This window comes from Myripristis murdjan, chromosome 8 (assembly GCF_902150065.1).
Source record: "Myripristis murdjan chromosome 8, fMyrMur1.1, whole genome shotgun sequence".
In the NCBI taxonomy this organism is placed as follows: Eukaryota; Metazoa; Chordata; class Actinopteri; order Holocentriformes; family Holocentridae; genus Myripristis; species Myripristis murdjan.
In genome coordinates this window covers 29747314-29766786 of record NC_043987.1, presented here as the reverse complement: position 1 = coordinate 29766786, position 19473 = coordinate 29747314, and the positions used below count along the sequence as shown (strand labels likewise).

The window sequence follows — 19473 nt, the reverse complement described above, 5'->3', positions numbered from 1 at the left end:
ATTACCAATTAATCAATTACTTTTGCGATTAGTGGATTATTCACTTTCTCTATCATATGTAAGTAATACTGAGAAATTTCCTTGATATGTTACCAAATAAGATTATTAAAATTGCTTCCTCAGTATGATCAGCAGCCATGAAAATATAAAAGTATTTTAACAGTGAAAAGCAAGAAAATCTTTTTTAGCTTTAACTGGAAGTTGTTTGGTGTTTTTACCGGTTAAACAACTAATACAAGTGCTTATCAAAATATAATAAATTATTTTTCTATCGACTAATCAGCTGACTACCATTTTCAGCTGTAAACAATATTTTTAGCCTCATATAGTGATAAATGAATTTCAAAATAAAACCCTCATTGATGATCATGTTGTGACTTTTTGAGCAATAAAAACTGTGCCAAGGTTAAAATAAAATAATGAAAATATTTGGAGGAAGAAATCTGTCAGAAATCAATATGCACACGTTACTGAAGTTAAAATGTGACCCGGTCGGTGCCTTTCATGTGGGGAAATAAGCATCAATATAAATAAAACACATTTTAAATAACTGAACCAACCAATTGAATTGATTCTGATCTAAACTCTTAGACTGAAGCTGCTGTACACCATCAGTACCAGTGGGTTTGACCAGACAAGTGAAGTGAAAAGTAAAAAAATAATAGCAGGAGTGACAAATCTTGATTCATAGAAAAGATTTTATTGATTCAAACTGACAAAACGATTTATTTATTATTCACTTTAGTCTGGATAACGTCAAGGTTTGTCTGAATGTCCCCTCTCGACATCTGAAGAGGCTCCGTCCCTCACATTCACACTGACAGGATAAACATCCGTCCCGCTGTGTGTTTATGGAAGGAGGGATTCCTTCCAGATTAGGGCTGGCTTCCCAAAGAGCAAACACCTCCAGGTTTTCTTTATCCACTTCTCGTCGCCCCTACAACCACAAAACATCTGACCGGCACCCGAGCGGGGGGTGGTTTAATCATGATTTCTGTCTTGTGGCCGTCGAGGGCGTCTGTGCTGTTTCACAAAGAGCGACTGGGGGGCGTGAACTCTTCGGGAAGCCCGGCCCAGACCGGGTCAAACGACGAGGAGGCAAGGTGAGGGCAGGAAACCCCTCGGACCAGAGGAGGAGACAAGCCCCGATGCAGCCTCTACCAAGGTGGATCGAAGGCACTGTGTGACCGACCCCAGGGACCGCGATAGTGCTAAATGCCTTTAAATCAGGTGAGAACAGATTAAAAAACACACAAGATGCAGTGACAAGACAACCGAACCTCCCCTGCATGAACGGGATGATCAAAATGGTACTTTGTAGGCACTTTTATCTAAGCAACAGATCAAGACACATTATGTGGATACAGCAATTCAAATATTTAAAGTACTTCTGACTGACTTTGGAGGACACCGTTTAACCAAAAAAAAAAAACAAAAAACAAAAAAAACACAAAGCCGGTGTCCATTTGACTCCATGTTCAACATCACACAAAACACAAGTTGGAAAAACAGGATGGGTCTGGTTCACATCGTTAATCAGCTGCTTGTACTTACAGTGAACAGTGGTGCAGTGTTCGCTTTACTTTGAAAGAGGACTGAAATTAAAATTAAAAAAAAAAAAAAGAAAAAGAAAAAGAAGAAGAGCCTTGCAACAGCCTCAGATATAAAACTTGTTCTTGTGTCGTCTACTTTGATTTCTAACACACACACATACACACATTTTTGTTTAGAGATGTTAGATGACGAGATGCAGAACCTGAATAAATGCTAGTTCACTTTGCCAGCACTCTTCCCCCGAACCTCTTCCTGTAAATGAACACTAAAGCTTATCTTTCATCCACTAGACACCACCAGCTGAGGTGCTGCAGTGCATTCTGGGGAGTGTAGTGCCCTCTACTGTTTAAGACAGATAATGGACAGTGTGATCTAACGGATTGGGAGTTAAACCGACCTCAACCAGTCTACCTCTTGACATTTTTTTTTTTCAAATTTGCATCATATGGCACACTATTTCACATCAGAGTGCTAGTGACTGAATGGCACTATCTAGTTCCTGTGTTTGACGAGCCAGGCAGAGAACCAGCTGCAGATTCTGGATTTAAACACATAAACACCTGGCACCTGAGAACAGCTAACTCTACACACTGTAAGCTGCTGCTATTCCACTCTCCCTCCCGAAGGCCGAGCCTCTGAGCCTCCAGCTGAACCTGGAAACGAAGCTGGAGGCAGCCAGAATAAATAACCAACACCCGCTGTGAGCAGGTACTCTGACACAATAAATATGAGGAAATGTGAAATTTTTGTCCATTTGAGGATAGCTGTGAACCGTCTAATTTAGGTAAGGCTAACCGACCAAATTTAAATTCCAGCATGAATCTGTATTACCTCTAGTACAGAGGACGAGAAAATCTCTTTAAAAGTACAAAACATCAAAGTGGCTTTTTAGGCAGATTATCTCTATGTGCAATAATACCATTTCGTGGCAGGTTTTTTTTCCCATTTTGAGTGCTTGATGACGGGTCAGTCTGAGGGCATTTACAGCTTTGGCTGGACCGCTGGATCCTAACTCAGGAAGAGGCTTTGTGTTTTGCTTTTACAATGATTTCTGTGAAAACAGGCATGAACCTCTTCTGTCGTGTAGTGTAACTGAACAGAGACTTGGCTGGTAGTACTGATAAGTGCCGCCAGATCGCACTGAACAAATTCATGGTATGGTATCGAGCTGCTGTTTGCGCTGTGAAATGACCCTTTACCCTGTGGGACAGTATGAACGTTAAGACTACAGCCCTAGCAATGTATTTAAACCACTGGCGATGGTTCAGTGTATCTTTTTTTAGTAAAAGACAAACCTCTAAAACGCATGCCCTATATCAGCTCATTTTAGAGAAAGCAGCTCTGAGAATTTTTAAGACAATTAATCCCTCCATGAGGGATCACCTTCCTCCCAAAACATGATCATCCCATCACTTCACACACCCCCTTCCTGTAGAAGCTACAGCGACAGACTGGATATTCATGTTAAAAAGCACAGTGGTGGCTGGTCTCCGGCAGGCCCACACCCTGGAGGATCCTCCTTCTTTTATCTCGACCACGGCTCTCAGCAGCAGCCATCTTATCTCAGACTGGGCGTACAGTTCTGCCAGATGCACTCCTTCCGTATCCCCACAAAAAACAAACAACAAATATGACAAACAAAGAAAAACCTAAAACTGGTAAGCGATGTTGCTCTGTGCATGAGTCGCGGCTGCGGCTGGGTGGAGCGGATGGGTGCTGGAGGTCACCGGGAGGAGCTGCGCTCCTTGTTGATGCAGTCGTCCTGGCTGGTGCTGTCTCCATTGGCTGCCATGCTGCAGGTTCTCCGCTTTTTCCTGCGGTGGGACATGGCGTCCCCCTCGGAGCCCGACTCAGCCTGCAGGGAACAGAGTGTACAGAGGGTGAGGAGGGGGTGGAGGAGGGTGTGTGCACGTGTGTGTGTGTGTGTGGTTGTTGACTGATATGTACACACACACAGCTCCGCCCGGTGACAGTGTTATGTTTGAATTATGTGGAGGAGGGAGGAGGAAGATGCATGTCATGTTTTCACACCTGTTGCCAACATGTCAGATTTAAAGGGGATTTCTGCTGTCAGCTCAGATTCCCTTGTCAGCAGAACAGGATAGCAGCGCATCAAAGACTTTCTGTTCTCTCCCTGTCCACTAATTTTCCTTAATTCTTACTTTTTAATCAGAGTTCCCACCATAGCCTTCATGTTAAAAAAAATTTGACTTTTAGATGATTTTCTGTAATAAGATCTGAGGGCATCCATGACCTAAAAATATTCCCCATTCCCGGTTTGTTCATGTTTTTTTCTAAGAGGGTGAACAGGCTGGTTTTCACTGCATTTGGGATAAAAATAACCATCTACTCTGACGAATATGCTCAAAAGTACTTAATGGCAGATTCCAGGTGATATGTATATCAAAGTCACTGATATTTCCCTTCCTTCTAACTGATCAAATCCTCGGACTCAGTCAATGAGATTTCATGAACACTGGGAAGCTGGATGTTTTTTTTTTTTTTATCTTGTGTGAATGAGTGCCAGTTTTGTGTTTGGTACAAACTTTAAACCAGTTTTTGTGAGTTTGTGCTTTTCACTACTGAGGATACAAACAAAGCACTGTAACTTTTCCCCAGCTGTGTCGTACTTTTGGGATCGACTGCCAGCTGAGAGGGTTCAGCTGAAAATGCCAGCGCACATTTAGCAAGAGAATGACCAACTCCGGAAACCTAAGACAGATCCCTTCCATATTTCCAGCTAAGAGGAAACACTAGACATTACAGTGCAACTCTGAACTGACTGGTGCCTGGTACAAGTGTACACCTACAGGATCAATCAATAATAAATCAACATTTTCTCCTATGCATTACCTTATTTATCTGTTTATGCACATAGATACTTTACTTGGTTTGTGTGTGTCTGTAGCGAACAGCACATACATCAGAGTCAGAGTCAGACGAGCTGGAGGAGGAGGAGGAGGAAGAGTCGCTGGAGCTGTCAGAGGCGATGCCAGTCGACTCCTGCAGGTCCACTTTGTCTGCCAGCGCCGCCAGGTCGGGCCGCTCCTGCTTCAGAATACTGCGGGACAGTGAGGAAGACAAAACTGAAGGGTTATGGCAGGACCGCAAAGCACGATTCAACACACACACACCATCTTGAACTGAAATCAAAACTAGAGCTCTGTCCTAAAGAGGAAAATTAACTGTGGCAAATCCTCAAAGAGAAATTCCAGGCTGTGTTGACACAAACTGCTGAACTACAGACACTAATTTCTTACTATTTACTATTTTGAAAACATATTCTCAAGGATTTTTGATTTTAAGAATGATTCATCATTTAATTGTCTTTTCTTAATGAAAAGCTAATGAATATATGAAATGAACTGTGCAGAATCACCACAAATTCTGTTTTTTTCTTCATTTAAAAACAAAACCAAATTTAAAAAAAAAAAAAAAACAAGGTTAGTGATTTTCTTGAGGAGCTTTTCCATAATTTCTCAGGGACAGTAGCTAAGCTGTGGAAAAGGAAAAGGGGCTGTGTGACTACGTTTAGCAATGTGATTAAAATGAAGAAATGAAGAAACCCTGAGCCAGGTGGAAAAAGAAGAACTCTCACCGTGTTTCCTGCCATTTATTTTCAGACCTCAGCAGTATTTTTAAGGACCTGCAGTCACCCTGAAGTGGCTCCAGTTTTTGTTTTACACTTTGTCTTATAGCGGGTATATATGTTGCATGACAAGCAGCAGTTCTGTACATTATGACTGAGACGTGACGCGTCCTTACCGATACCACTTCCTGGAAAGTTTGGGACGGCCTCGGACGGTCTTGTGCCACACGATGGGGAAGTTCGTTGTGCTGGCGAAGTTCTGGGTGACGGCGATTGTCGTGTCCATGTTGAGCACCACGTGCCACCAGCCGCCTGGAAACACACAGACCCACTTCCCATCAACAACAGGAAAGCCATGCTAGTGCTTTTCACTGATTGGTCATCTGCACGCTATGCCTTTAGGGAGGGTATGGAAAAAAGTGTGCAAAAGTTCCATTTGTTAGAACCAAGGAGTCGACATGTCAATATTTAAAACTTTAGCACTGTTCACGGTGGAGTCGTACACACATCAGATATGTGGTAAGTTTGGCTAAAAATATATTGGCACCTGTATCAGCTTTCCATAACTCGTACTGATCAAACTATATCGTAAACAAAGTACGGGTCATTTCCATACACAGCTGGCCTAAAGCAGCCAATCCAAACTAGTTTAAGTAGCTGCTGAGCGATATGGTCAATGGTTAATGTTCGTTTTCATTGACAAAAATGAAATGAAAATGAATCAAAATGATGTTGAGATGATTTTTGCTGGGGTCTGCACCAAACAGATACATTTTCTTACATAATGAAGAATGTGACTTACAGGCCAGGGCATCTGCACATTAATTATAATGGATTTTGTCAAAGTTTACTTTTATCAAGACATTTCATCCCCTGATGTTTGGATAACTGCGCTTAGCCACATTGTGATTTCAATGTTTTGTTTGATTGTTCAGCCCTAATTCCGATCACACCCTCGTTTGGGTGTGTCGCATCATTTGTTGTGGTTGCCATCAGCGACCCGTGAGGACTCCAAACGGCGGGCATGTGCCAGAGGAGCTGAGGCTTTAATCCACTCTCAGTGCCACCTTAAACCCAGTGGGAATTAGGGGAATCTAGGTCGCATCAATATCACAGCATGCTGTCTCCTTGACTGTGTTGTCACGCGCCACAACAACAACCAGCCATTCCTCTTGTGACCCCGCCTGTCACTAGAACGCCTGTGAAGTCAGGGAGATGCACTGTCAGTGTTCACAGGTTTAAAAAAGAAAAAAAAAAAAAACACCTCAAACTAGTTTGGTGTCTTATTGTGTCGCTTTAAAAGTTCAAACAAACACACATCTTACTCAGCAGCTCAGCCCAAACAGTGATTCTACACTTTTGATCTGGGCTATATTTTGCTACCGGTGAGATGCTACTTTGGTTATTTTAGAGTGAAGTGTTCAAGACAGCTAGCTTCATATCTCAGGTGTGGAAGACAAGACAAACTCAGATCTTTCTATGGATTTGTCATGTGATGGTTTTGCTGCAGGGTTTTTCATGGTTTGTTTCCAACATTTTTTTTGTAAAATAATGGTGTCTTTTCTCTCTGAATGCATAACTACAAAAGAAAAAGAAACACACTCACTTACATGAAATGTGCTTTCAAAGTTGGACGTCTATTCTAAAACCAAATATTGAGATGTTACAGACCCCCAATATAGAGAAGTCAGGGCTACCCCTAACCCTGTCTACACTTGATATGGGAGATGAACGTGATGCGAGTGAAGCCTAGGATTACAGACCCCCGGTGGTCCCTGAACCCCACTTTGAGAAACATCGTCCTGAGGTATCGTGTCAAATCGTGCAGCCCAATTCCCCGATGGGGACCATTAAGTTTCATCCTAAATGGTTTCTAAACAAAGCAGATCCTATTAACAGCACAGCAGTGACCAAGAAGATTAAGACGGACGCAGTAAAGGAGCGGCCCGCTCACGGACCCGGGACGAAGACGGTCTCTCCGGGTTTCTGCAGGATCTCCAGGGGCTTGAACTCGGGGGGCCAGTTTGGCTGCTGGGTGCGGGGGTACACCACGTTGAACCAGGTGATCGCCTCGTCCTGCTGGTTGCCGCCGTCCTCCCGGGTCACCTTGATGAGTTCGCGGGGCGTATGGGTGGGGAAGAGGCACCAGCGCTTGTGTCCCTGGACCAAGGCGTTCCAGGCGCTGGTGCCCAGCGGGTCGATGTGGATGCCGGTGCCGGAGCGGGCCGGGCCCATTACGAACCATCTGGAACGGAGAAAAGATGAGAACGTAACTGTGTGTTCATCACACAACTGAACTTCTCACAGTCATCAGCCACTCGGATTTACAGTTACATCTTTCTTGTGGTTGTTCCTTGATTCCCTCCTGATGTGATTTTGTTTCATGAAGAACTGTTTTGTCTGTCAAATGCAAGTTGATAACAGCCAGTTACAGGTTCCCTACAACTTTCGTTTGAAAAACTGAACAATAATAAAATTAAATAAGAGAGAGGATAACTTGGAAAGCATTTATATCCAACACTAGGAATGAAGGTATACTTGGGAATAACTTGGGTTTTTTTGTGTTTGCTTTTTATTGGTTACAAATTTTTTGAAGTTTCATTAACTGATTAGTAGGAACATAAACACAGAAAACAATTTCTAGCTAAAAGGCTCCGGTCCGAAAACACTTATTAACAAGAGGCAGGGAGGCAGCGCCCAAAACTGTGTTTGTCTACTGTTAGTTAACCAATAATGGATTAGATGAATTAATACAACAGCTTTGTCTGTTTTCTATTTCAATGTTTGTAGCTGCAAGCCGCTGCAGAGCCTCTCACACCTCCCACAACCAGTCAGAGCAGGTTGAACCACCTTTCTGTCAGTGTTAAAGTAGGGCTGCATATTTAATCGTAATATTACTGAAACACTCAATATGGCCATATGCAATATCCAAATGACAGGTGCTGCAATTTTTTGATAGAGGTAAAATGTGTGACAATGTTTCAAACCAGAGATTTTTTTTTTCTTTAAAAAGAAAAAAAAAAAAAAACAGTTTCTTAAGCAAAAAATAAAAATTGTAATGCAAAAATTATCATTCCTACTATAAATGTCAATCATACGTTCGCACTGTCCGACAAATTAATTACAACATGATTTACCGTCTTGTTCAGCCCTAACTCTCAATAAGCCATAAGGTTGTGTTTCATGGTATTTAACACTACATACAGCCGTGTGTGTGATGTTAACAGACCAAGAGGTACAGAAAAGCAGCCCAAACCTGTAGGGCGGCCTTCGCTTCTCCCCAGCAAACTGGAACAGGTCGTCCATGAAGAAGACGGGCACCTGGTAGTCCTCCAGCAGCTTGCGGCGCTTGGCGTGCTCACCGTAGCTGCTGTCGAAGATGTAGAGCGGGCTGTCGTCCCTTGTCGACTCCAGGTACTCCACGTAGTACTTCATCTTCATCTTCACCGAGTAGCCGTCGTTGTCCTCCCCACACTTGAATTTCTGGTTGCGGTATTTGCGTTTGAGGCGCTCCAGAGTCCATTTTTCTCGGGCGGGCCAGCTTTCCTGGCAGTTCAGCAGTACAACAGGCTTGTAAGGCCTCTCAAAGCGCTGGATGAACGCGTCAGGAGAGAGCTGCACGGCATCCACCCGCTCCACGTTGTCCTGGTAACACAGCTTATGTCAATGCACAAAGCAAACAGGTGTGTATGTTTGAAAAAGACATTCTTGCATTAAGGAGTGTGAGTTGGTGGGGCAATGCTGGGTTTTACAAAAGCTCTTACCCAAGGCCCAAACAAAATCAGAGAACTGCATAATTACAACATCATGTGCTTGAAATGTAGCCAAGAGATATTTTAATCAGCTGAACACACAGAACCGCTCCCTCTCTTAAGACATTAATATCAAATCTCGTGAACGGCTCTGCTGCACTCCCTTGACTGTCCAAAACCAGACAAAGGACTAAAGCCGCCTCAGGCATCTAAGACTCTACAGCTACAGGAGAAATGATCTGACATGGCAGCAATCTCAGCAATGTTGACCTCTACGACATGCATTTTTGTTTCTGTTTCTGGTAAATGATGAAACCTCACTTCATACCTTTTGACAAAATGCTGGCTGACTAAAAGTTCAAAGCAGTAAATCAAACTGCTGACATTATCAAGGAAGAATTCTATGTGCAATACACAGATTTCACCCAGCGGTGCTGAGTGTAATGCAGGCATGAGGCGTCAGGGATAAAAACGGATTCACTTAGGTATCTGCATTCTTTTTAATACTGAATCAGTAATTATTATTATTGAAGGTAATTACTGAATTACAAACTAAGGAATCCACTAGTACCAAATAGCCTATGTCATACTAGGTTGTCAGCAAGGGGAATAAATCACCAGTGTATGCTTCTACTTAAATGCCCTACTTTCATGATATAATATCACTGTAGCGTGAACTTTTTACATTTTCCATAAATTGCACCCAAAAGTCAAATATCCCTAACTTTTTGTGAGTAGTGTATGTATACATGTACGTATGTGTATATATGACATATATATATATATATATATATATATATATATATATATATATATATATATTTATTTATTTATTTATTTATTTATTTTTTTGGTTTGTTTTTGTTTTTGTTTTTGGTAACTTAATGGTATAGCACTGTATAATGTATTTCTTCACTTTTGCGTCTGTTTTATCATTTTATTTTCAATTTCATTTCTTATGTGGACCTTGTGTCTGAATAAAGATTCAATAAGCGAGTCTTAACTCATTTACTACTAGGAATAAATAAGGCAGGATCAAACTGTATTCCCCCCCCACATTAAAGACTAGAGTTGATGTTTTGTCAGTGCAGCAGGCAGCAGCGCGTGCCGGGGGCCGGCTGCCTACGTGACCAGCTGCACTGCCGGGTTTTGTAACGTGAAGCGGTTAGCTAGCCGCGGCGGCTAACGCTAGCTTAGCGTGAAGCGTCTGACAGTCTTACCTTGACTGTCCGGTGTGACAGGTCGAAAGTCTCACAGTAGCCGTGCTTTGTCCAGTCCACTGAGTCCTTCAACTCGGGCCTGGCACTCCGTTTGGCCTCTTTAATCCTCTTCTTACTCTTATGATTCATTCCTCCTCCTATAATCAAAGTGTGAGTGGTGTTGGTTTGTTAGCTATCTAGCTACGCTGCGATATGTGGAGAAACACATTCGCTAGCCTGCGCCGGTTTCCCACCCGGGTAACTTTGTTTATTCAACAATACATCAAACCCAGAAGTAGCTTACTGTGTTAAAACGCGTACTCTGCTGTGTATCCACCAGTGTGATTACTGTTTTACAACTACCTGCTGTACAAAATTAGATAAACACCCAGCAAGAGCACCTCATTAGCTCTAGCGTACGATGTGACGCGATTGCAACCGAACTTGACTGACAGTGTGAGGCTCCGCCCTCTGTCGGAGCAAGAGACAGCTTATTGGTCAGAGCCACGCGAGAGTGAAATCACTGATTGGGTGAAATGTAGAATACGCCTTCCCGCCAGGACTATACGTAGATTTCATTGGCTTTTTTTTTTTTTTGCATGCCCCTCTGTTGGGTTTGGTTGATGCTGAGAGGAAGATGAAAGCGGTTTGATGTGAATTTCGGGTTACAAAAATAAAAATAGATGATGAATATGCGGCTACAATGGACCACAGTGGAGCCGAAACAGCCAGTATAGCACACAGAGTGTTTACATTTGAAGAAAACAACACCCTGCCGTCTCTAACCGTCTCCATACCCGAGGTTTGTTGTGTTTTTGTTTCGCATATCATCTCCCCATGTGCCATAGTCCAATACAAAACTGGTCAAAAATATAAAGTTTTGCTCTCGGCGATCCTGTATACCTGGTAGTACACACATAAATATAGTGTACGAAAGACTGGGAGCCGCTCTTCAATTCGGCATATGTCTAATACACCAACAAGCATTTCTTGTAATAATATTTAAAATTTTAAAACTGTCCCACCTGTCATTAACAATCAAAATAATCAAAAATGATGACTTCGGATGAACAACATGTGAACCTCTTCAATACTTCAATTCGATTCAGTACTAACATGCTATCAATACTACCATGATACTTGGGTGCCGATTCAATAATGTATTGCATTTCGTAAGTATATTTCTATTTTTTTTTTTTTTTTATAATCCTTGTTTATAGTGTTTATATTGCTTACTGCTATTTATCATGTGTATACTGTATATTTCTTCTAAATTTGCACATTGACCTACCTCTATGCACATTTTATACATCCATGCACACGGTTTTTTCTGTTTGTTTGTTTTTTGTTTGTTTGTTTTGCACATTGCTTTTTGCACACTGGGTTGTACTCAGATCTTATTCTTTCTTTTTTTTTATTTTTTTTTTATTTACTTAATCTGTAATCTGTGGATACTGCTGAGAAAATGTGAATTTCCTGCGGGATGGATAAAGTATCTATCCATCTATCTATTGCGATTCTACATGTATTGCGATTCAATATTACGATTTATTGCAGTTTTTGTTCTTTGAATTATCCTCTAGTTGGTGGATGTAAAGCTTCACGAGGCTGTCATCCTAATGGTTACAATGGGTCATTTCATTTAGTGATGTGAAGTTAGTCTTCATTTCCTGCTGCTCATGTAAATGGCTTCTCATAAGTGTGCTGGATGCTCCCAGGTCCTCGATCCACAGTATGGCATGTATGTGTGGCCCTGTGCGGTGGTGCTGGCTCAGTATCTGTGGACGCACGCCGAGGAGCTGAGGAACAAGACGGTGCTGGAGGTGAGGCGCATGTTTCAGCTCGTAATGTGAGAACTGATCAGAGTCCAGCCGGTTGCCTTCTTGACCGTGGACTGGTGTCTGGCACATTTCCTCGCAGCTCGGTGCAGGTGTGAGTCTACCAGGTGTGGTGGCTGCAAAGTGCGGGGCGAAGGTGATCTTGTCGGACAGCGCCGAGCTCCCACACTGTCTGGAGAACTGCAGGCGCAGCTGCGAGGCCAACAGGCTCCCTGATGTGCCGGTGCTGGGGCTGACATGGGGCGAGATTTCACCAGATCTCGTTCTCCTTCCTGCGCTGGACATCATCCTGGGATCAGACGTTTTCTACGAGCCAGAAGGTTTGCTTCCGTCTGCAGTCACATTTGCTGCCCGTAAAATAACTTCTTAAAGTGGAGTCATAATCAACATTTGATGTAAAACTGCCCCCTCTTACTTTTTTTCTACCTATTTTAGATTTTGAGAATGTGATTGTGACCGCTGCGTTCTTACTGAGGAAAAATCCCAAGGCCCAGTTTTGGACAACATACCAAGAGAGAAGGTACTCTCGTTTTCTTCTTTTGTTAACAAAGGCAAAGTGAAAACATGTCATGTATCTAATCCTTATTTTGCTTTTACAAATCAGTCAGTTCTATTACCTTGTTTATTTTCTGTATAGCGACTTTCACCTTTAAATATATTTGGACAAAATATTGGCTATCCACAGGTTCAGTTAAAAAACAACAAATTGGTCCCAAAACAACATATTGGTCAAACTAATGTGACCTTTAAGAACCTTTATCTAAAGAGTGGGATAGCTCAACACTATCGATCTATATTTATTTTTAACAGCCACATGTTCCCTTCTCGGTTTCAGTGCTGATTGGTCCATTGAAGCTTTGCTCCACAAATGGAAGGTGCGGTGTGTTCATGTTCCCTTAGAAGTCTTTAATGCCAACAGAGCTCATCTGGCTGGATCAGCGCTGCCGGGGAACCACACCGTGCAGATGATGGTCATCACACTGAGGACAGAGGACAGCTGACACACACTCAAGCTCAAAAAGATTTCTTCTGGAAGAATCAACTTTTATTTGCCTGTAATACTGATAATTATTTATGCTTCTCCCAATCACTGATTTCCAGTGAAATCTGTGAGACATGAGGCCCATGTGAACCATTTTTAATGTTGGGATAGTCTTAAGTAGAGCTAAAATATGATAAAAAAAAAATGAGGGCAATTATTTTTACAATTGTGACAGCGGTGTGAGCCACAAATGTAATGGAAATGCCAGTTCTGGCATCATAATTTTCATTTTCAGTGGAAAAAAAAACAACTTAAAATGACTTTTGCCGGAGCCTGTACCAAACAAACATGCTTTCTCAGGGCGTCTCTGCAGCGCCACAATACTTTTCTAATGATGTTTTGCCTTTCTCAGTGTCTGATGAAGCGCTAAGGTTGGAAATGTCATATTTTGGTGGTAATAAATCCACTCTGGGAGGAACAGTGTGTGCAGATTCATCTTTCTCTCACCTTTATCAATATAATTTGGATACTGCACAGCCATACTGCGATTTTGTTAATATTTTGATCAACTGTTCGGTCCTAACCTTGAAACACTGAGCCAGTAACCTTTTATACACCGTGTGCATCACTGTGCATGTGACAATTAAAATCCCAAAGTCCATTTTAGACAAAACACCAACTCTTTAATGAAATTCACATTGGTGTAAACACACTATCAAGAGGAGAAAAGAATGCAATCTGAGCAGGACAGGGTGCATTAATTCTGGTAGAAACATTAAGAAAAAGGGAAACAATATACCATGCTTTGACAATACAAATTACCAGATGGAAAAAAAGGAAAATCAGTTCTGCAAAAGGGAGAAATTGCAGCGACCATACCATGGGCAGTCACAGGAGCATTCTGGAGAATACTGGAAACATCCAAGCACTCAGCAGAGCAACACGCCACCTTAACAGCTAACCAGCAAAACTCAACTGCTACACAACTGCGCCTAGTGCACAAAAAAATACAAGGAGGATTAGAATCGCAATTAAAGGGAGAGAAAGAAAGAGACCTAAAAACAAAGTCTAGAGGCTAGAAAATGAGTACCATGTTTCATCAAATTAAACAAACATGTAGAAACATGTTACGCCTTAAAATATGTGATGACCTTTCACTGACCTGTTTTTTTAACTTAAAAAAATAAAAAAAGGAAAGGAGAATACCGGTGTGTCTGTCTTCATCTAGTTTACATTTACCAGGGTCATTTAACAATGCATGCCAAATTCACCATTTGATCTTTATCGTTTTTAAAAAGTTAAATGTAACAAACCCTAAATAAGACGACATGGATGTAAATGATAAATAATAATGGACCAAACCAAAAAAAAGGCATGGACTTCTTTTTTCCTGTGGAGGCTGTTTCTCAGGGCTGAGAAATCATGTCATCATTTGACTGTTTATTTTCAAGACTTCAGGATTAAAAAAAAAAAAAAAGATCATCTATGTGACAAATTGACGGGGTTTTCCCAAATCCTTCTAAATAATGTGAAATTTTCACATTAGTAGATGAAAAAATCCACATTTTTTTTACCTGAACGTGACAGATTTTAAATAACAAATTGCCAGTGGTTAACATTAAGTGGTGAGTCGCATGATGAGCAGCCACCCTCCTCTTCATACTTTTATTGGTATGTTGGATTGTGTTAGCTTTTTCTAAGCAAAATAATGATTTGAGTCAGGAAGCGGGAGCAGAATTCAGCGGATCCAGACCCATTTTGAAAGAGAAACATGCAGATTATAACCTCCAAGTTTTAAATGGCAGCTTAAATCTGTGAAATTCCACATTTGGGCCAAAGTTTGCAGTCAACGATATATCAGACTTGTGAGGCCAATCGCTGGAAGCAAATGGCTTCTTCTGAAAATGAGTGCTGGTATTTCCAACTATGCTGACAGAAGCACAAGAACGCAGAGGAGAGGTTCACTTAAAACCAGCGGCCCTGACTTGGAAGACAAACACCGGTATTATCCTTTAAACCACTACAAAAAAAAACAGGCCAGAACACAGGATACGGTCCTCTGGCTAAACCATACAGATCAGGAACTCTGCAGTCTAGCTGTAGGTCATGAAATCAAAATCATGAGCACGTTATGAAAAGGAAATGGGTAAAAAAAAAAAAAAAAAAATCACAGGACATTGATGAAATGAAAGTTAAGCCTTTTGGGGGCCAGAGAAATACAAAAGAGACCAAGGCATGGAAGACACAATAGTAACCTTTTCCATCAGGAAACTGTTGCTTGGGTGGGATCCAGTCTTGGATTTGAGCCTTCAAGTCTTCACCTGGAAAATGTCAAAACAAAACAATGGTGAAAAGGGGAGAAAAGTGTTTTATATATTTACTTAAAAAAAAAAATAATTAAAAAAAACTCCATTATTGATGTGCCAAAGCCCTGCATCATTCCCATCTCCCTGCAGCACGCAAATGACATGTTAACTAGGGTTGGACCGATAAACTGACCTTTTGTTTAAAATCTGATATTAATCATTAGGGCTTTCATTATTACATATTACACTTGATCAGAATTCATCCCTTAACCTGAATTGATCCTAATGAGATGCTCAAATTGGATTCCATAAGTGTGCATCAATTACTATTAACATTTTAATTGTTATTATCCTGGGTTTCAATATCTTCTGTTAGATATTTTAAATTTGGTTTTGGCCTTTAGATCAGTCAAACCCTAATCTCAGCTTTAACAAAAATCATCGATGATGTGTAATTGGATATTTGTTGTGCTGAAAATGGTGAATATGGACAGACGTGAGCAAGAAAATGGGAATAAAAAGGAGAAAAAAAAATGAAGCAAACATGGGATAAGAGTTGGACAAACCTTGGTTCCCCTCAGGTACCATCGTCCCCTGGCTGGGGACACGACCTGGAGGACTGTAACGTCCCATGGCGGGCAGACAGACGTACCTCAACACCAAACCCCAACACTGACTGCAAACTCCAACCCGCTGCATAGCAACCCTCACCAGCAGCAGGCGGCCCGCGGGCAGCTCAGCAACACACCCCTTCTACCTGCTCATACTGCCTCAGCTCAGCTCAAACTCCACTTTTGCAAACAGGATGCCGCAGCTTGGGAAGGAGAGAATTCCAGATTTGATTTACCATTTACCATTGGCTTGATATCGATAAGATAAAAAAAAATGAACCAGGCGTACACTGGGTATGGCATGCCGTAACAGTGAATGCAAGAACTTACGCTGCAGATCAACTTTTAGGGCGGAAAGTCCCCCGCCCACTAGCTTTTTTTTGGTTTTGATTAACAACAGCGGCTGGTTCAACCCGAAAGTTGCCAGTCATCGTCGCGTCTTTACCAGATAAGGAGGCCAGAATAACAGGAACTTCAAAATGGTGGTTGAGTAGCTGCCAAAGCGGCTTGGAGAGTGTAAACTTACAAGCCACAGCCAAAATCTAGCAGCATTTGGGCTTGTGGCTTGTATTTCACCTCCCATTCTGATGCCACTCTCTAAAAAAAAAAAAAAAAAAAAAAAAAAAAAAAACACTAGAAAAAGGAATAGAAGTTAAAATCTGAATCATCTTTATCAAGAAACAGCTGTAAAATGTTCATGTCTTGCCTTCAAACCTACTCTGTTGATGATGCATCAAGGAGAATCGCCTCCATTTTCCCCCGCTGACTTGGGCTGGCTTTTCGATCTAGACCTGGAGCCTCTTTTCGATGAGGGCGTTTGGCTTCTGGACCTGGACTTGGACTTGGACCTGGACCGGGACCGGGACCTGGATCTGGACCTGGACCGAGACTTGGCCTTGGTCTTCTTCCTCTGCGGGGAGTGGGACTTGGAGCGGGAGTAGGACCGTGATCTCGATCTGCTGTAGCGGGAGCGGCTTCTGGATCGGGAGCGGCTCCTGCTGCGGGAGCGGCTGCGTCTCCGGCGTCTCGGGCTGGGGGAATAGCTGGGTGCATTCAGTGGGTTGAGTTATCATCTTACAATGTTTTAACAGCTGTCACCAAGTTACGTGTCACTGGAGTTCATGTGCAGCGGCAGCAGAAGAGGATGGCTGCAGGTCTACTCTGTTGTTAGTATGGATCTACTGTTAGTATGGATCCAGGCCCCCTGTGGGTATCACTAGATCAAACTTACTGTACTTTTTGCACACAAGTTAATGCAGTAAAACCTTTGAGGTTTTCAGATTTGTTACCAACAACAGATATAGCTATAACTATGCAGTGACTTACTGTAGTGCAACTCACTAGTAGCCCAGACAACATATGTCCCCTATAGAGCTGGTACTGAAGGCTCCTGAGGTAAAATTCCCCATTCATATTTGCCCTAGCGAATGTTAATGGCCACAAAATATTTCCTATATAAGGTGCACTTATGATCAGCTATGGAGTTGTTATACGACAATGTATAATTGCCCTTCAAGAAGCCATTATGTACTCTGACTTCAACTTTGTTTTTAAGAGACTGACTTTATTCCTGATGCTCATGCAGAAGTGCAACATTACCCACAGTTCTTTTATCAAGTTTTACCAATCAGAGAGCTGTTTCCGTGGTGACAGGAACAGCATTGAGTGTGCCTGGAAGTCTATGACAAAACAGGTTTTTGGTTTGTAGTTGCTCTAGCATGACTTTGAGTCAAACATTTTGTGTTTTTTTTAGGTATGAGGAGAGAAGTATCAGCAGGGGCCAGGATAGGAATTAATTTTTTCCCTTGAAATACAGTTAAATACACAGTTTGCATGAAAATTATGATGCAAATATGATCATTGCCACTAATAACCCAAATATTATTGTATTGTATCTATCAAAATGACCGCAATATGATTCTTTTTTACTATATTAGGCAGCCCTACCTGCCTGATTCATGCCATTTCATGAACTCCCATAGTCTTCTGGTAAATTTGGCACACAGCTAATAAGAGTGTACAATACATCAATACTGTATCAATATTGTGATCAGAGAGCTAATCTGGTCTGTTATTTAGAACACTGTAATATTCAATAGTGTTGTCTTTTCATCATGCAGGAATGATTTTCTGTTACTCAGAAAACTAAAATGTTTATTAAAGATCTCTCATATGTTAATAATAACTAAGCGCCAATACCATCCCTTCCATGTTGTGACAACACCGATATCGCGGTATTCAGTCAGCGATATGGTGATATGTGGTTTTGCCAATATAACCGAGCCCTAAATCAAACAGACTGTTAATCTGATGCGAGAGAACCGTGGAGAAACGCGGCGAGGCGAGTGTGAGGTTTCAAGTTTATAACATCATTTAATTGAAAAGAGAACTGTTTGGATGTGTTGGATACGAGCCGAAGTGAAGAGTGGATGCTGCTGTTTCTAAAAAGCTCTTGAGTCGTGTTGTGTGATGTGTGTGCGCTTCCCGATACGAGAGAGCGCCTCGCATTGGTGCGTTTTCCAAATGGATTCTGGCACCCCGCTCTCAGACCAGCGACAACGGAGGATTTCGGAGTTTTTAAAACCAAGGAAATGTGCTTACCTTCTGCTTCGGCGGCCGTGGCCCCCGTACCTCCGGGCAGGGGCTCCCCGCCGCCCTCCTCCACCGTGATGGGAATCGGGGGGTCTCCCGTACCGGGCCATCTGGACCCGCAACTCCCGCCCGTCCAGCAGCGCGCCGTCCATGGCGTCCATCGCGTCCTCGGCGTCCCGCTTGTCGTGGAAGCGCACAAAGGCGAAGCCCCGGCTCTCCTTCGTGTAGCGATCTCGGGGGATGTAAACATCTCCTACCCGGCCGTACTTCTCAAAAACGCGTCGGAGAGTTTCGGGCGACGTCCGGTAGGTCAGGTTGTCCACTTTGAGGGAAGTCATGCCCTCGACGTCGGGCGGAGGCCGGCCGTAACTCATGGCTAATCTGCGAGGCCCGACAAGCCTTCCTGAGAAAGTTTAGACGTTAGCCAGGTAACGGTGACGCTACCTGCCCGTGCGACGGTACAAACACACGATGACGCAGCGTGTATTGACCTCCTCTCTGTGAATTTGGGCTGAATTAAACGCACAGCCACGGAAATAAACGAGCCCTTCTCGGCGGTTGTCCGGAAGATTGAGCGGCTACGATCTGCGTCAAGTCCGCTGACGTAAGTACAAGCAGACAGGAAGTTTACCGTCAAAATAAAAGCATGAACTATGTCCCCAAAAAAAGTACAATATCTTAATACGAGTATATTTCGTATTATTAATTATTGTATATTTAATTGAGATTCACCCATGTATTTTGTTTTCACTTCTACACCATGTCAATTATTTTCATTTTATCCAGGTGTTATTTTGTAGACCGGAAGTTTTATGTATATGTGTTTATGGATGCATATTATCATTTTTTTTATTGTTCTGATCAGCACCTGTGATTGTCATATTTCGTTATTGTTTCTATGACCCAGTGGTGTTAAGAATAATAATAATAATAATAATAATAATAATAATACATTTTATTTATGTAGCGCTTTTCAGAGAACTCAAAGACACTTTACAAAGAGATATAGGAAAAAGAAGCAGTGTACAGAGGTATAAAAATAAGAAATAT

At 42.1% G+C, this 19473-nt stretch overlaps 3 protein-coding genes across 9 annotated transcripts; 1 reads left to right on the top strand and 2 right to left on the bottom strand.

Moving 5' to 3' along the window:
- Positions 1-680: 680 nt before the first annotated feature.
- jmjd6 (jumonji domain containing 6, arginine demethylase and lysine hydroxylase) lies at positions 681-10554 on the bottom strand. The gene is made up of 7 exons (XM_030056878.1): positions 10399-10554; positions 10116-10252; positions 8400-8788; positions 7102-7388; positions 5320-5455; positions 4477-4615; positions 681-3409 (listed from the first exon to the last, which is right to left on the bottom strand). Exons 2-7 carry the CDS (start codon positions 10242-10244, stop codon positions 3278-3280), a joined length of 1212 nt encoding a protein of 403 aa, XP_029912738.1. The 5' UTR covers positions 10245-10252; positions 10399-10554; the 3' UTR covers positions 681-3277.
- Positions 10555-10709: 155 nt separating this feature from the next.
- Positions 10710-13392, top strand: mettl23 (methyltransferase 23, arginine). Of its 2 annotated transcripts, none has more exons than XM_030056880.1 (5): positions 10710-10896; positions 11813-11917; positions 12015-12252; positions 12368-12452; positions 12852-13392. In XM_030056880.1, exons 1-5 carry the CDS (start codon positions 10798-10800, stop codon positions 12931-12933), a joined length of 609 nt encoding a protein of 202 aa, XP_029912740.1. In that variant the 5' UTR covers positions 10710-10797; the 3' UTR covers positions 12934-13392. The 2 variants fall into 2 exon arrangements, with proteins under 2 accessions (XP_029912740.1, XP_029912739.1); XM_030056879.1 differs by having other exon boundaries at positions 12768-13392.
- A 183-nt stretch (positions 13393-13575) lies between these two features.
- Positions 13576-19014, bottom strand: srsf2b (serine and arginine rich splicing factor 2b). Of its 6 annotated transcripts, XR_003928565.1 has the most exons (5): positions 18433-19014; positions 16550-16874; positions 15787-16034; positions 15170-15235; positions 13576-13906 (listed from the first exon to the last, which is right to left on the bottom strand). XR_003928565.1 is itself a non-coding variant. In XM_030056881.1 (3 exons), the coding sequence occupies exons 1-2, from the start codon at positions 18795-18797 to the stop codon at positions 16565-16567; spliced, it is 675 nt and encodes a 224-aa protein (XP_029912741.1). In that variant the 5' UTR covers positions 18798-19014; the 3' UTR covers positions 13576-15235; positions 16538-16564. The 6 variants fall into 6 exon arrangements, 1 of the variants encoding a protein (XP_029912741.1); XR_003928566.1 differs by lacking the exon at positions 15787-16034 and having other exon boundaries at positions 16538-16874; XR_003928564.1 differs by having other exon boundaries at positions 13576-15235.
- Between the last annotated feature and the right edge of the window lie 459 nt (positions 19015-19473).

Bases quoted from the DNA above. Each gene is read 5' to 3' on its own strand.
- jmjd6 (XM_030056878.1), bottom strand. From the start codon at position 10,244: ATGAATCATAAGAGTAAGAAGAGGATTAAAGAGGCCAAACGGAGTGCC. The intron at 5,456-7,101 runs GTCCGTGAGCGG...GTGTGTTTCCAG, and splicing joins AGAGACCGTCTTCGTCCCGG to GCGGCTGGTGGCACGTGGTG. The intron at 4,616-5,319 runs GTAAGGACGCGT...ACTGTCCCGCAG, and splicing joins CTTTCCAGGAAGTGGTATCG to TATTCTGAAGCAGGAGCGGC.
- mettl23 (XM_030056879.1), top strand. From the start codon at position 10,798: ATGGACCACAGTGGAGCCGAAACAGCCAGTATAGCACACAGAGTGTTT. The intron at 10,897-11,812 runs GTTTGTTGTGTT...GGATGCTCCCAG, and splicing joins TAACCGTCTCCATACCCGAG to GTCCTCGATCCACAGTATGG. The intron at 11,918-12,014 runs GTGAGGCGCATG...ATTTCCTCGCAG, and splicing joins GGAACAAGACGGTGCTGGAG to CTCGGTGCAGGTGTGAGTCT.
- srsf2b (XM_030056881.1), bottom strand. From the start codon at position 18,797: ATGAGTTACGGCCGGCCTCCGCCCGACGTCGAGGGCATGACTTCCCTC. The intron at 16,875-18,432 runs GTAAGCACATTT...GAATGCACCCAG, and splicing joins CACGGCCGCCGAAGCAGAAG to CTATTCCCCCAGCCCGAGAC.